General features: G+C 41.7%; 2 protein-coding genes across 2 annotated transcripts in view; one reads left to right on the top strand and one right to left on the bottom strand.

Annotated features, from left to right (window-relative positions):
- LOC135221672 (pre-mRNA-splicing factor ISY1 homolog) overlaps positions 1-15922 on the top strand; it is a 214129-nt gene that overhangs the window by 44940 nt on the left and 153267 nt on the right. The gene's annotated exons all lie outside the window — the stretch shown is intronic.
- LOC135222091 (alpha-ketoglutarate-dependent sulfate ester dioxygenase-like) overlaps positions 1267-15922 on the bottom strand; it is a 53607-nt gene continuing 38951 nt past the window's right edge. The window contains exons 3-5 of the mRNA XM_064260262.1: positions 12168-12309; positions 1427-1500; positions 1267-1272 (exon numbers count right to left, since the gene is read on the bottom strand). Coding sequence (XP_064116332.1) covers positions 1267-1272; positions 1427-1500; positions 12168-12309 — 222 coding nt within the window. The remainder of the gene's footprint in view (positions 1273-1426; positions 1501-12167; positions 12310-15922) is intronic.

Below are 15922 nucleotides of genomic sequence, written 5' to 3'. Positions count from 1 at the left end.
AGTGAAAGTTCCCTGTGAAAAGTTAATAAGTCCCCGGTTATCGGCAGACTCGGTTAATGGTGACCAGAGTTTATGGTGCTTTCCTTGCACCATAAAATCAGTTATTTATGGTGCCATAACAGGCCAAGTTTTGGTTATCAGCACCATAAGGTGCCAAAAATAGAGTTATGGCACCATGGCACCATAACATACCTAACAGAGGCACCATTAACCAGCTATCAACGCCATTAACTGAAGCTCGGCACATAAATCGGCAAGTTTCGGTTAATGACAGCTTTCGCTTATCAACACTCTGCTGAGAACAGAACCCCTGCCGATAACCAAGACTGCCTGTACGTAATGTGTTTCACAAAAATCTACAACAAAGTGGATTGCGGAAATGTGAAATGCGTAAAACTGGGGGCACTGTATATTATTATCATTAATATTATTTGAAAACATTAATAATCATAGTACATACAGTGAAAGAGAGAGAGAGAGAGGGTGTTTATCTCTTTAATCTCTCATAAAGGTTAATCTATTTCTCTTTACTAGCTGATAAGCAAAAACTACCATTAATCAAAACTCAGCCATTTATGGCGCCATAAGCACCAAGTTTCGGTTAATGGCACCTCTTTTAGGCATGTTATAGCACCATAAATATTATCGGCACCTTCTGGCGCTGATAACTGAAACTTGGCCTGTTATGGCGCCATGAATTGCTGATTTTATGGTGCTAGGCAAGTGCCATAAAACCAGATCCCCATTAACCGAGTCTGCCAACAACTGGGGACTGCCTGTATATAATAAAAATAATAAAAGAAAAGATCCAAACAGGAAAATAGAGTTTTAACAACAGTCAGGCAAGAGCTCACAAAAACACATCTGCATTGCATGATGGCCAAAGGCAAACTGGAATGTTTACATCCGGACAGGGAGGTTTTCCCGCCTACCAGACGGAAGTTACTGCCTAACCATCTTGTTTAATAGTTTTAACAGCCATGTTCTAGCTTCACCGTAACTGTATCCAATTGTAAAGGACTGAGGGTTTGTATATTGTGTATGAACAACTGCATTAATATACTGTACAAGTAAACTTAACGATACAATATTTCCAGTAACATATAGTAAATTACTTATATGTACTATATTCATATAAATTCACAACACTGGTAACCTTATACAGGAAAAACAACATTGAAACAAGTATTTATATAAATATAAGATGCTTTTAATGCAACACAATAATTATACTGCCAGTAATTATGTGAATGATTTCAGTGAATATCAACCCTGGTAAAAGATAAACATTTATTAAAAACACATGCGTATAGTAAATGTGAATGAATATGCTGTGGTAATATTTGCTACCACTAATAATTGGACTTAAAACAAAAATTTACTTAAAAAATTACAATTTAAAAATTATTCAAAGCATCATAATTACCATATGATAAACAGCATAACCAAAAGGCGCTTCTTGAAAACTTCCATCTATATGCCATCCTGTGCGGCCTACGTCTGCAATAAAAATTAAGTTACATCTCAACTTTCAAAAGTGTTACCATTTATATGTAAAGTGAATAACATAAAAAATTATTTAACCAGTACTGTTTTTCCACTTTGGAAAGCAAAATATCTGCCTATCCCTTATCTGTTACATATGTATTCCAGTTTTATAACCCTGTATTGATATTTTCACTATTTTTTCTTAGTCATTTCCCATAGTTTTGGCAATCACAATCCTTAAGGGGAGATCAGATTAGTTTCTAATAACTTATGTTCTTGAAACATTTACTAGTAAGATGTGATTTTCATGACTGCAAAGTTCAAATGAATAAGGGATTTTAAATGACCAGAATGTAAGAAGAGCTTTGCAGAGCATTAGAATCCCATTCTTATCAAGTTCCTTACAGCATAACCAGGGAATCTCCCATTCCTTTTGCTGTGAAACTGTGAAATGATATTCCTAGTGATTTTAACAGAAGTCTTTATACAATACATACTACAGAGGTCTTGGGCAAGGTCCCTGACTTCGCCCAAGACTGACTTGACCAAACAGAAATCAGCTCTAGAATTTGAGAAGTTATAGTCAATACCAGCATGCAGACACCACCTCTTCAATTTTACTGCTGACTAGCCCAGGAAGATGACGTACGGGAAAGTCGAAACGTCGCAGTAAGCCAGCTACACCAGCAATAACACCAGAGACGACCCCAGCCTGACATTGACCTTGCTCATGGAATAATACCAACACCAACAATAACCCCTGCTTGACCTATACCTGAGATCCGCCATTCCTGTATACCAGTTTGTATACTGATTATGCATACCAGTATACCAGTTTACAACAGAAAAATCCTGTTCTAAATAAAACATTACATTCAGTATTACAGGCAGTCCCCAGTTATTGGAGGACTCAGTTCGTGGCGATAGCACCATAGAATTGGTGATTTATGGCACTTGTCTAGCAACATAAAATCAAGTGAATTATGGTGCCATAACACACCAAGCTTCAGTTATCAGCTCCATAAGGTACCAATAATAGATTTATGGCCCCATAATATACTAACATTAACCAGTTATCGGTGCCATAAGCGTCATGAATCGCCAAGTTTTCGATTAATGGGAGTTTTTGCTTATCAGCACCTCACTGAGAACAGAACCCCCTCCAATAACCGGGGACTGCCTCTATTTAGATTTCTCCCAATATGAATATTGGCCAATTATTAAGGAGCATCACTGACCCAGAGAAGCGAGTAATAAGAAAAATAGAAATGAGAATAAGATTACAGCAATTGGCTGAATTCTGCCATTTTATTCAACATAATTTGTTTCAAAGATGGTCTTCTTCCAAAATATAATTATTATTAATATTATTATTATTATTATTAAAACATTATTATTACAATCATTATTATTATTTAATCTTATCAGTCTTATTTATATATTTGAAAAATATATTAATAAATATACATGTTCCTTAAAAAATCAAACAATCAGTAAGAGAGAGAGAGAGAGAGAGAGAGAGAGAGAGAGAGAGAGAGGGAGAGAAGTTTGTTTCAAAGAGGGTCTTCTTAAATATTAATTATTATTAATATTATATTTAATCTTTATTAGTCTTACTAATGTTTGAAAATATCAATAAACATATACATGTACCATAAAATTCAAACACCTCAGTAAGAAGGAGAGAGAAGCGTTATCCTTACCTAAGAGTGAAATGGAAAGGTTATTTTATTTCTTTGAAATACTTATATTTTTTCAAGTACTATGTAATTACAGTTTATATTATTATTATTATTATCATTATTATACAGTGGGCCCCCGTATTCGTGTTCTCCGGATTTGCGGACTCAAGCATTAGCGGATGTCTCTCTGGAACATATCCCCTCATTATTCATGGGAAATTCACCTATTTGCAGTATTTTTCTATGGCAAATATCCAGAAAGTCCTATTTTTTTTTTATCAATTTCATCATAATGCACTTTTTGTGATAAACAATTAAAAAAACCAGGTACAAAAATTTTTAGTGGGTTTTTCTTGAGTTTTAACTAGAAAATAGGCCATTTTAAGCATTTTTATAGGGGTTCCAAACTATTCTAACTATTTGTGGGGGGGGGGGGGGTGGGGGGGGTTGTCTGGTACGCATCTCCTGCGAATGCAGGGGGAGTACTGTATATTCAATCTTATTAATATTTGAAAATATTAATAAACATAGTACATACATTTACCATAAAAAGTCTCACTTCAGAAAGAGAGAGAAATTAATGCTTTTATTATTTAATGTTATTTAACTTACATATAAAGCTTGCAAATCTATAAATTACATAAATTAAACAAACACTTTTGCAGGGTGTCTCAAGGATTTGAAAATTTTGTTTGCATTCGCGTGTCTGTGAAAAACTCGCATATGATAATTAGTTAGGTTCCAATGAAATATTCCCGCTATTGTGAATTCCCACAACTCAATCATGTAAGATTGATGCATTACTGTATGTTAATATGGTAAGCAATCAGATGATAATAATAATAATAATAATAATAATAATAATAAAGGGATTTTGACGTAAGGAAAATCTATTTCTGGGCGATTGGCTCGTGTCGCCAGCGAAATATCCTTTAATCTATTATTTCTAGGGTAAATGTACTAAAACACATACCAGAGAATAAATAAATAAAGGAAAAAAGGTCAGTATAACTGGACTCGTCCAACCCTCCCAGAGGGTGTCGGTATGAACACTATGGCGAGTGAGACCACTACCACGAGCCAAATGCCAATAGAATTCTCCCGCTACAAAATCCCCCCAGAGGAGAGCCGACCCACAGAGTGGGCAGCACTTACTACTACTACTCCATCCCATGCTGCCGACTGCTGCGGCCCTGGTGGTGGCCATCCTGAAAGTTTAGCAGGACAATCTTGGCGATGGGATGGGTAGGGCGGGATTTCGCTGGCGACACGAGCCAATCGCCCAGAAATAGATTTTTCCTTACGTCAAAATCCCTTTTCTGGGCTCAGCTCGTGTCGCTGCGCGAAATCGTACCAGAGAAATAGCACAAGATTGTAAAGAAAATCAACAAAATAAAAAGAGGTCTCAAATAAAAGATAAAATAAAAGTAAAAGAATATAATTGCTAATAAGGATACATATACACAGTGATACAAAATAGAAATATTGCTTAAATTACACTTAATTCTAATAATATTTCTTAACTTAAGGTAATATACATATATACAGGAGTAATATGTCATATATGTACAAAAATGGTATCTGTGTAAAGCTATGTATCAAAACATTCTAAAGCAATTAACATAAAAGTTGAACAAAACAAACTCAACAATAATAATATATAAAGGAATGTATATGACTTAATATACAAAACCCGTAACCATTACAATAAGATGTATCTCCTAGCATAAAAATAAGGAGATGACATCCACGAGATCAATATCCATCATCAAATGTGAGTGTCCCTAGCAAAAAAATAAGGGACACCCACTACATCATCATAAAAGCAGCTAAGACACAAGGTGACCGTAAATGAACAAGGCAGGAATAGACGAACTGTTGGGTGAGGCAGGTAGAAAGGAGGACTGGATCTTCTACTAAAGATTAGTCAGAGTCAGGGGAACTATGTTCCCCGCTGCAACTGCTGAAAATTTCAGAGCTTCCAAGGACTTTAAGTAATGACGTTTTGAACACTGTCGGCGATTTCCATCCAGTATACTTTTTCAACTCATCGAAGTTCATATGTTGGAAATAGTTAATTGAGGTGGCTACTGCCCTGACATCATGTGCTTTTGGGAAAGAGTCAGGATTGGCTTGTTTAATGAAGTACAGGATTTGTTGCCTGATGCCTTTAATAGATAAAGTGCCACCTTTTTCTCTCTTAAAGAGAGGACCCGATGAGGATGAGGAGGTCCTAGATAGAAAGGCTCGTAAGGCTGAAACTGGGCAAAGAGATACATCTTGTGGAAGGGGTAGTACCTTCCATGGTTCCCACCTCATCAAAGGATCTTCATTCTTTGCTATAAAGCTACGTTCCGGAGAAAGTAGCACTTCCCCTGTGGGAAGGAACTGAATATGATCCGGATCTCTGGATAACGCCGACAGTTCTGAAATTCTAGCTCCTGAGGCCAAGCTTAATAAAAATAGGGTTTTTCTTAAGAGCATTATAAACGAGCATGTGTCATTATTGGTTTCTGAAGCCAGCTTTAGAACATCGTTTAAGAACCATGATATGACGTAGGCCTTACCGAAGGTCTAAGTCTAGCACATGCCTTGGGAATAGACGAGAAGTAGGAATCTGTCAAGTCTATGTTGAACCCAAATTGAAAAATCTTTTTCAAGGCTGACTTGTTTGTCGTAATTGTGCTAGCTGCTAAGCCTTTTTCAAATAAGGATCTGAAAAAGGATATAGTAGCTGAATTGATTGTCATGATCCTAATATCTGATTCTTTCAGGAAGGTTGCTAACTTTTTGACAGCTGCATCATACTGTCTCAAAGTTGAATCTCTCTTATCGGATTCCAAGAAGAGAATATTCTGAGGGTCAATATTCGCATCCCTTTTCGCTGCAAACTTCATGAAATCCATAAAGTTAGGGTTTTGAGAATCCCTGAGGAAGCGAACACAGTCTCGTTTTGTACTGACTTTTTTCTGGGAGAGCCTGGGAGTTGGGGATCCGAAGAGGGCGAAGACCCAGTTCCAGAATGAGAGGGTACCAATTGCTCTTCGGCCAGTCTGGGGCTACTAGAGCCACTTGACCCTTGAATGTCCTGAGTTTGTTTAAGACTTTCATGAGAAGATTCACCGGAGGAAAGACATAAATCTTCTCCCAGTTGTTCCAGTTTAGAGCCAGGGCATCCGTGGCATAGGCCAGAGGGTCCAGGTTGGGGCCACATAACACGGGATTTGTTTGTGGTTCGCTTGAGATGCGAAGAGATCCACCTGTAGACCTGGAACTCTCTGAAGAATCCATTGGAACGAACTGTTGTCCAGTGACCACTTCCGACTCTAGAGGTACTGATCGGGATAGAGCATCTGCTATGACGTTTCTCACTCCAGCTATATGAGTGGAGGGAGGAGAGATGCCAACTGAACTTGTCCGCCAGGGAGAAGATGGCTATCATGACATGATTTAGATGACGTGACTTGGAGCCTCCTCTGTTTACACAATGTACCACCACTGCGCTGTCCAGGACTAGCTTTATGTGGGAGTACTTTGGCGGACGTAACCTTTTTAGAGTCAAGAACACTGCCATTGCTTCCAGTACGTTTATATGGAACTGACGGAACTGAGGTGACCACGTTCCTTGAAACCTTTTTGAAAACTGGGAATATCCTCCCCAACCGCTAAATGACGCGTCTGTGTGGATGGTGATCCCTGGTGGAGGAAACTGAAGGGGCACTGACACCGACAAGTTCTTGACTTTTCGCCCACGGCCGGAGTCGATTCTTTAGAATCAGAGGGACTGAGGATAATTTGTCCCTGGACCTGACATTTGCTCGTGAGCGCCAGATTCTGGTTAGGTCTTTCAGTTTGGCTTTCATTAGGATGTTCGTCACTGATGCAAACTGGAGAGAACCCAGGATCCTTTCCTGAGATCTTCTTGATGCCAGTTTGTGACTCAGAAATTGTTTGACTGACTTCGCTATTTCCTTTCTTTTGGATGATGGAATCGACAGAGTATGGGAGGATAGATTCCATTGAATGCCTAGCCACTGAAAGTTTGACTCTGGAGTGAGTCTTGACTTGCGTCCTGTTTATCTTGAAGCCTAGATATTCCAGGAACTGAATTACTTTCAGTGTTGCTTTGTTGCATTCCTCGACTGTTGAAGCCCAGATCAACCAATCGTCGAGATACGCTACTACCATAACCCCTTGCGATCTGAGGTTGTTTGAAACTACTACTTCCGCCAGCTTCGTAAAACACCCTGGGTGCCACGTTGAGCCCGAAAGGAACTACCTTGAAGGAGAATGTCTGGTCTCCTATCTTGAAGCCCAGATACGGACGGAAGTGTCTTGCAATAGGGATATGATAGTAAGCGTCTGTAAGATCGATAGAGGTGGTGACGGCCCCACAAGGGGAAGTAAGTCCGCACTGCGAGATCGTGAGCATCTTGAACTTGTCGCAGCGAATGGCTAAGTTTTAAGCGGGACAAGTCTAAGATTTACCCTTCTTTTTGTGAGCCTTTCTTTGGCACGCTGAACAAGCGTCCTTGAAATTTTAACCTTTTGACTCTCGCTATAGCTCCTTTCTGAAGGAGATCCTCCGCATACTCCGTCAATTCCTTGGGAAGGAAGTTGGCGGAAAGGTCTGGATGGGGGTGGGTTCGTTAACCAGCTCCAAACCAGGCCTTTTGACAGCAATGCTCTGAGCCCACTTGCTGAAGTTCCACCGGTGGCGAAAGTGAAACAGCCTCCCTCCTACCTGAAATTCCTCATTGGTTCTGGTAGCCTCCTCGGCCTCCCCTGAAATGTTTTCCCCTATTAAAGGGACCTCCCGATCCTCTCCCACGAAAGGGTCGCTTACCTCTGCCTCCCTTACCCGAGCGGTCATACTTCTGTGAAGCTTGACCGTCGAAGGCTGGGTTGTAAGCTGGAGAGAGGGCGTAAGAGGTGGAGGGCTGAGGCTGAGGGGAGATAACATAAATCGGCTGCGATTGAGCCTTTGAGGTGGAAGGTTGGGCTGTTTGCACCAAGGGAACAGCCGGAACTTGCTGAGAAAAGCGTGGCTGCTTTTTCTGGTAGGGCTGGAAACGTCTAGGTTTCCTTTGACCCTTACCCTTACCGGCTAGATCCTGTCGTCTCTTGGCCGTAAGACCCCAACGGTCCTTAAGGCTCTGGTTCAATCTCGTAGCCTCTGACTGAACCTCCTTCACCATCGCTTCTGGGAAGAGGTCTGCTCCCCAGATGCTTGACGCAAGCAACCTATTCGGCTCGTGCCGAATAGTTGCTTCTTGTAGGACATGTTTCCTACAATTCGTCCTAGCAGTGGCAAACTCAAACATATCTGACTGTACCGTTTGAGTCAAAGATTTGGTAAGAAGCTTGAAGAGCGGTTCTGACCCATAGGCCATGGTAGCCACCTCGGTCATAGCCATGGAATTAATAGACCTGGCTAACCGCGATTTGGTGTCGAATTCTGCCTGAATAAGGCTATCTGGAAGCCTAGGTAGCTTCTCACCAAACTGCTCCATAGCACAGTCCGGTTTGAGTTTGCCAGCTGAGAAGGTGTTAGGTAAGTCTTCCCACAATTCTCCGGCTGAAGGAAGTAACGGAGATGTAGGATCTGCTTCCTTCAGTTGAGGCATGGGATCCCCCTTCTGGGCTGCTGGAATGGTAGATGTCGCGATCTTTGTCAGGAAAGGGAGCGGGGTACTTCTCATCCATCGTAAAGATTGTAAACGGACTCTTGAAAGGTTGGATTTCGTATTTTGGAACAATCCATGTCCCTCTAGACACCTGAGCCACGTGAATAGAGGACTGTCTCCTTAGGTACTTTATCATCCCGGGTCATGGCTGAGGCGGTGAGCCTGGCGTAGCCGATGAACGGAGGCTGAAGGTCTTCCGGGTAGAACTCGAAGTCCTCAATCCTCCGAGTTCCACATTCTGGGATAGAAATGAGTCCGTCTTGGAAGGGGGCGTATGACGCTACTCTCCAAGGGTTGTTCATTGAGAACGGAGGTAGAGAGTCATACGGGGGGAAGCTGGGCTCCACCTGTGTTGAAAGGTGGAGGAGAGGCTAGAGGAGCTTGGCTCAGTCCGGCTATAATGTTGTCCTGAGAGGTAATCCTATCCGACAACCGAGAGATCATTTGTTCCATGCTATTTTTCAGAGACCCAACCAGGTCGCCCACCTGTTGTAACAGACCAGCGTTGGAGTCCAAAGCCGGAGCTGCTGCGGAGGTGGAAGGGTGGCTCTGAACTGGAACCAAGGGTAGCGGAACTGACGACTCCGCTGGAGTGTGAGATCTCTCTCTGGAGGATCTATTCCTCGAGGACTTAGAGCCGGACCCAGAAGCTTTAGATCTCTCTGCTCCGGGTATTCCTAGCCGAGACTTACGAGAAGAGGATGACGCCGAAGCCGTCTTCTTAGACGACGACGACGTCTTCGTCAAGGATTTCACTGCTTGACCCTTGACTTTGGTCTAACTGAAGCGTCAGGAGAAGATATAGTTCATTACCCGTAAAGCCTTGGAAGGATGGAGAGGTTGCAGGAGTAGAAGAAGCAGTTGCACCCAGGGTATCCCTTGGGTGTCCAACTTACCTACCTCGACCAACAGGTCGTCCACACCTACCATAGGTTCCACATTGATATCCAGCGTCGCGACTTCCGAGGAGATGTCCTGGCCTTGGTCAGTCAACGAGGCAGCCAGCTGTTGCTGGATGAAGGCGATAGTCGGGGCCGCCTCTACTGGGTCGACGTAGCCTGTCGCCTTGCCTCCGGGGAAGATTAGTACCGCCAACCTCTTCTCCAGGATGTAGGGCATACCCTTGGCGGCGTTCTTCCCGAAACCGCCGACCCAGGCCCGCAGGGTTGCCAGTGCGGTATCCCTCACGGCCGGCGCCTGGAAGAGAGGTATTGATTAGATTTAAGAATAACTTAAAACAAACTAAGCTACTTAAAGCGTAACTTAAAATTATAGGGGCTATAAGACTCCTTGAATTTTACCTTAAGTTAGAGTGATTGAAGTAAAACTTAAGCACTATAACAGATGAGGACCAGCTATCGGAGTTGGAATACTTACCCCGTCTAAAAGCTGGCTCACCAGATCGTAACAGATGGTACACGTTTCATGGTACCAGACCTGGATGTCCCCGTGCGGAGTCGCGCATGGAGCATGGGACCGGCAAACTTCGTGTCCACATGGGTCCTGAAGTGTGGCGGCGCATCCCGGATGCTCACAGTTGGTGGTCTGTAAGTGAAAAGACACATGAGTATCTTAAAGACTATCACTTACAGGCTAAAGGACAGAAGAACTCCGTTGCATGCCGGAGCTCGGAAAAATTTTGGGCATAACCCCTCCCTTAATCGCCTGAATAGGCTATAACCCCGGAGGGATCCGGTGAAAACAAAAAGAAGGGAGGGGGGATGGTTTAAGGTACTTAAGATAAACTTAATAGTTTAACATAATAGATCTTAAACCTAAAAACTCGAACGTACCGGACTAAGTCCAGTGCGTGGCGGAGTGTGTAACTCAGCGAAACGGAGAGGTTAGAAGGGGACCGACTGTATGTTCCGGTCCACCCTGTTGGGTAGACTAGCACCTTTCCGCTGGATGCCAGGTCTCCGGTGGTAAAGGAGCCCTAGTAAGGTGGGAGCAAGAGGACATACAGACTCGGGCTAGTAACGGAGCGACGGGGTAGTAATGGAGGGGGGAAAGGCCAGTCCCCCCACCTTACCATCCGACCGGACCGAGAAGCCGGAGAGGTCGAGTCCAGTCTGGGTCTGTCCCCGTCCTCTACCCCCTCCGCCTGGGGGGAGAGGGGAGGCAGGCTCGGGTATGTTGGAGCGAGCATGGGCAGACTAACCCCACCCCCCCCGACTCTATAGAAGAGCGGGAGGGGGGAAAGGAGACTGGACAGGCGTCTGGCTTGCCTTCGTGATCACGTAGTGACCACGGGGCGATAAGAACAAACAACTAAGCCTAGAAACATAACCAGCTGATCAGAGAGATTGCTATCGGGGAAGCAACCGAGCTGAAGAGCGGTAACATATAGGACCAATGGGCCATGACCTAGGCTAAGCAAGCCAGACGCCTAACTAACCTAACAAATATCACATAAATAATTCAAATGAATAATAAAATGAAAGAAAGAAAACAATATAGTAGGAGAAAAAATCCAGGAGTGTACGACTAACCCGAAGGCAAGTCTACCACTCAAAGCTAGCCGAGGCCGATACTAAGAGCCGTGGCCAGGGTCTGGATGGAAAGAGCCTACATAAGGTATAAGACATGCATGCATGACAAAACCGTGTAGACCGGTACCCTAAAACAGAGCGGATAAATAAAATTAGAGCGTACATAAGTAAGGGATGTTCTGGTATGGGCGACCCAGAACGAACCCACCACGAGGCAGAACCATGCTGCCATGCTTCCGACCTAGAGTTCGTATTTATACCTAAAAAACGGCAAATACGGGCTCAGGGCCGGGAAAAAACCAATTAGACAATAAACACTGAGTACTTAACTTAGCTGCTGCGATGGCTGCACGCTCCATGGTAATAAAATCCAAAGGACAAAGGGCGGCACAAAAAAACACCGAGTAGAAAATGGCACGTGTGAATCGAGTGCGCTAACTGAAAAGGATGGCCACCAGAGGCGCAGCAGTCGGCAGCATGGGATGGAGTAGTAGTAGTAAGTGCTGCCCACTCTGTGGGTCGGCTCTCCTCTGGGGGGATTTTGTAGTGGGAGAATTCTATTGGCATTTGGCTCGTGGTAGTGGTCTCACTCGCCATAGTGTTCATACCGACACCCTCTGGGAGGGTGAGCGAGTCAGTTATACTGACCTTTTTCTTTATTTATTTATTCTCTGGTATGTGTTAGTACATTTACCCTAGAAATAATAGATTAAAGGATATTTCGCGCAGCGACACGAGCTGAGCCCAGAAATAATATTATGTAATAATATAATATAATACACATGGTCTCCACAATACATTTAATAAGATCAACATACTTGTACATCCTTCACTACGATCGTTTGAAACACGAAAAACATCAGGATGAGGTGATCGGGGATGTTTGTAAAATGTAGATTCAGGCTCACCAAACCATTTTCCAATTTCAACATGTCTCGGGCCACTAACAACACCTTGATCCTGTACCATAAAAAGAATACAGAGAAAGATAATAACATCTACGTACTGCTGCATGATATCAGTATGTACATGAATATCTTTCATCAGTACAGTAACACCTCACCTTAATGGACTTTTGTATACTTATTAGATGCATTATTATTATTTTTTTTCTATGCTACCATTTTACTTGTGATTCATTTTTATTTTTATATAAATCTCTTATCCCCACACCTTACTCTCCCTAGCATACTTGTGAACTATGATCATGAACTTTTTTTTACACTTGTGAGAATACTCGTTCACTACCCTAAAATATCCCTACTGGTTTTTATGATCCCATTTTACTTGTTCTCTGATGCATTCATGTTTTCTATCCTTCCTCTCCCATTAGCCAGCACTTAGTGTACATTGACATCAATAGATGCCAAAATTCATTCTTACTTTACTATCTTATTACTTTCCACAGCCTAAATGACTGGTGATGAAACTAGCAATGATAATTAAGCAGACTTAATGGATTCACATGATGAAAATACTAATGGCAAATATTTGTCTTCACATTTTAAGGAATGTTCAGAAGTTAACTACCAAGTTACCTCAGGAATGTAAATGTCGTACAGTATTTCAGAATCTTATGACTAACAAGTACTTGATAATTTTCCAAAAAAACTATGCACTTATATACTACATATCCTATACAGAACATCTAAAGAAAATCAATACATAAAAGCGTTTTTTTTTTTTTTACATGTTTCCATAATAACCTGGCAGGGAAGGGGTTAAACTGAATGTTAAGTGTACAGTACATACAGACTACTTTAGTTTAGGAACTATGTGGAATTGCTGTTAGCCGAGAGGTATTGTATACTGAAAATATTCAAGTGCATGCCATAATATAGGGTGCTACTTAATAGGCTTAGTCAGTCACTTACATTAGAAAACTAGACCCCCAAAGTGTCTGTTAAGCTGAGGTGCTACTTAACTCTACTTTTTATTTGCAAAACATATGAAACTTTTGGACATTATCTAATTTTAATCTGTCTGACCTCTAACATAAAAAATAAAGTCCATTACAATCAATGCATGAATACACTTAGTCTTGCAATAAATATTTTTACACCTTACTAAGCATATTCTTCTAAAACTTTCAGCTCATAACAATGTTACTCTAAATCAGTTTTCTCCATTCAAATGTTTCAGTCAAAAGGAAATTCAAAATATAAAGTCATTTCTATAATTCATAGTTACAAACATCCTACTTTACTACTGAAAATCATTCAAAGTGCAAGGCTATTGGCTCTATAGCTGGTGTCACAGTAACTTATGCTAGATAGTAGCTTTCACCCAGCAAAATGGGGTCAGGCAAGCTGGAAGTTTGAGGTGCTGTAAAGCCCTAACTCTGAGAGCCAGACTTTTAGCTGACTCTAGGCTATTTGGAGGCCAGGAGAGCTAGGAGTTCTAGTTTCACTCTTTAAGGCCTTTTATAAGCAAATTTTGCTTAAGGCAAAAAATAAAATAAGTAATCCCTTTAAAAATTTTATTGATGTCAACTAATACATGAAGGAACTCTGCCCAGGACTGTGATAATTCTATCAGCAAAATAAAAATGGAGAAAAATAAGTACATATAAACAAGTATATAGCTAATTTCCCTTGACTTAAGTTTTAATGATGCCTTAAATATATCACCTAAGGTAAATTTCTAGTAATGAATTTATAGCCAAAGATAGCTTAACCATAGTAAGATTTAAAATTTCAGAAAAAAGCAAAAATGATATTTTTATGATAAAATAAAGTTTCACATATACTTACCAAACAGTTACATAGCTTCTTACCTGCGGCAGTCGAAATTCAAATTGTTGGCGCCAGCGGCGTTGCTATCTTAAGTATAGGTGATACAAGACCCGCCCACATCCGGGAACCCTGGTACTGCTAGCCTTCTACCGTCAATTTTCGTTTAGCCGACACGTCCATCTGTGGGGAGGAGGGTGGGCTTTGATTATGTAACTGTTCGGTAAGTATATGTGAAACTTTATTTTATCATAAAAATATCATTTTCACATAAGTGTCTTACCGAACAGTTACATAGCTGAATCCAAACTACCCGGAAGGAGGGTAGATGGACTACAGAAAAATGACAGTAAGACCCCATTAAACAGCAAATGTTGCAGTACTCTACCTTGTGAGAGAGCAGCTGCAGGAGAATACTGCCTCTGGTTGGCGCTCTCATCACTCGTAGGAGACGTGGCAGTATAGGCCAGGGTCGTTCCTACTTAGTGGGATTTTGTAACCATGGACAAGACCGTTGGTTGACAAAATATTAAAAAACAGATAATGCCCTTGTCCCGGGCTTCAAAAACCAGATAAAAAACAAACAGACCATCACCTATACCAAAAATAATGACATAACTCAAAAAGTAATAAATAAGATCTGGGGAGGTTCTCCAAAGTACTATGAGCCTCCAGTCTGCCCACGACTCAACAACCTAAAACAAGGCGAGGAGACAGTAGAGGATAGAAAGTTCCCCTATGTTTCCTTTCCCAACACCATGCCCGCTACCGACAAAGGACCCAATTTACAACAACTATCATAGGTAGCCTCTAACATTCTTCAGGTAAAATGAGGCGAACACAGATCTCGATCTCCAAAATGTAGATTGAAGAATCGAGGAAAGCGACATATTGTGCTTGAAGCTTAAGGATGTCGCCACTGCACGTATTTCATGTGCTTTCACCTTAAGCACATTTAGAGTCTGATCTTGGACTTGAGAGTGTGACTCCAGTATCAGACTTCTCAAAAAGAACGAAATAGCGTTCTTGGAGAGGGATTTTGCAGAATTCTTAACCGAACACCAAAGTCGGTCGGAATTACCTCTTAACGGATTGTGTCCTCGACAGGTAACATTTCAGAGCTCTGACAGGACATAGTAATATTCTTCGTCCATCGGACACCCACTATATTAGATAATCCCTTAAGTACAAAAGATTTAGGCCATGGGTTAGAGGGAGATTCGTTCTTTGCTAAAAATTCGTTAACAAAAGAACAAACCGCATTACTATTTTTGAACCCCACCTCTTTGTGGATGGCTTGTAACTCACTCACTCTTCTCTGTAGCCAATGCGAAGAGAAAAAGTGCCTTCCTCATTACATCTCTCAAAGACGCTTCACGAAGTGGCTCGAATCGTGAAGACATCAGAAAAGTTAAAACTACGTCCAAGTTCCAGTCCACACTATCCTTCTTGGATACTTTTACTGTATTAAATGATTTAATTAAATCTCCAATATCCTGGTTAGAGAAGATGTCAAGCCCTCTATGCTTAAACACTGAGGACAGCATAGCTCTGTACCCTTTAATTGTCGATACCGACAAGTTCTTAACTTCTTTAAGGTACAGCAAAAAATCAGCTATTTCTTGTTACAGAGGTTTTAGAAGACGAGAAATTATGTCTTCTGCACCACGTCCTAAAGACTCCCCACTTCGATTGGTAAAGCTTGGCAGAAGAGCTTCTCGACAGTTAGCAATAGCCTCTGCCGCTCTACGAGAAAACAAAACCCCTTAGCTCTGACGAGTTTCCGGACAGTCTGAACCCTGTCAGTGACAGAGCGGACAAATTCTGATGATACCTGTCGA

Source organism: Macrobrachium nipponense, chromosome 3, assembly GCF_015104395.2.
Source record: "Macrobrachium nipponense isolate FS-2020 chromosome 3, ASM1510439v2, whole genome shotgun sequence".
In the NCBI taxonomy this organism is placed as follows: domain Eukaryota; kingdom Metazoa; phylum Arthropoda; class Malacostraca; order Decapoda; family Palaemonidae; genus Macrobrachium; species Macrobrachium nipponense.
Note: the sequence above shows the minus strand (reverse complement) of the source record. Positions and strands in the feature narration are given on the sequence as shown.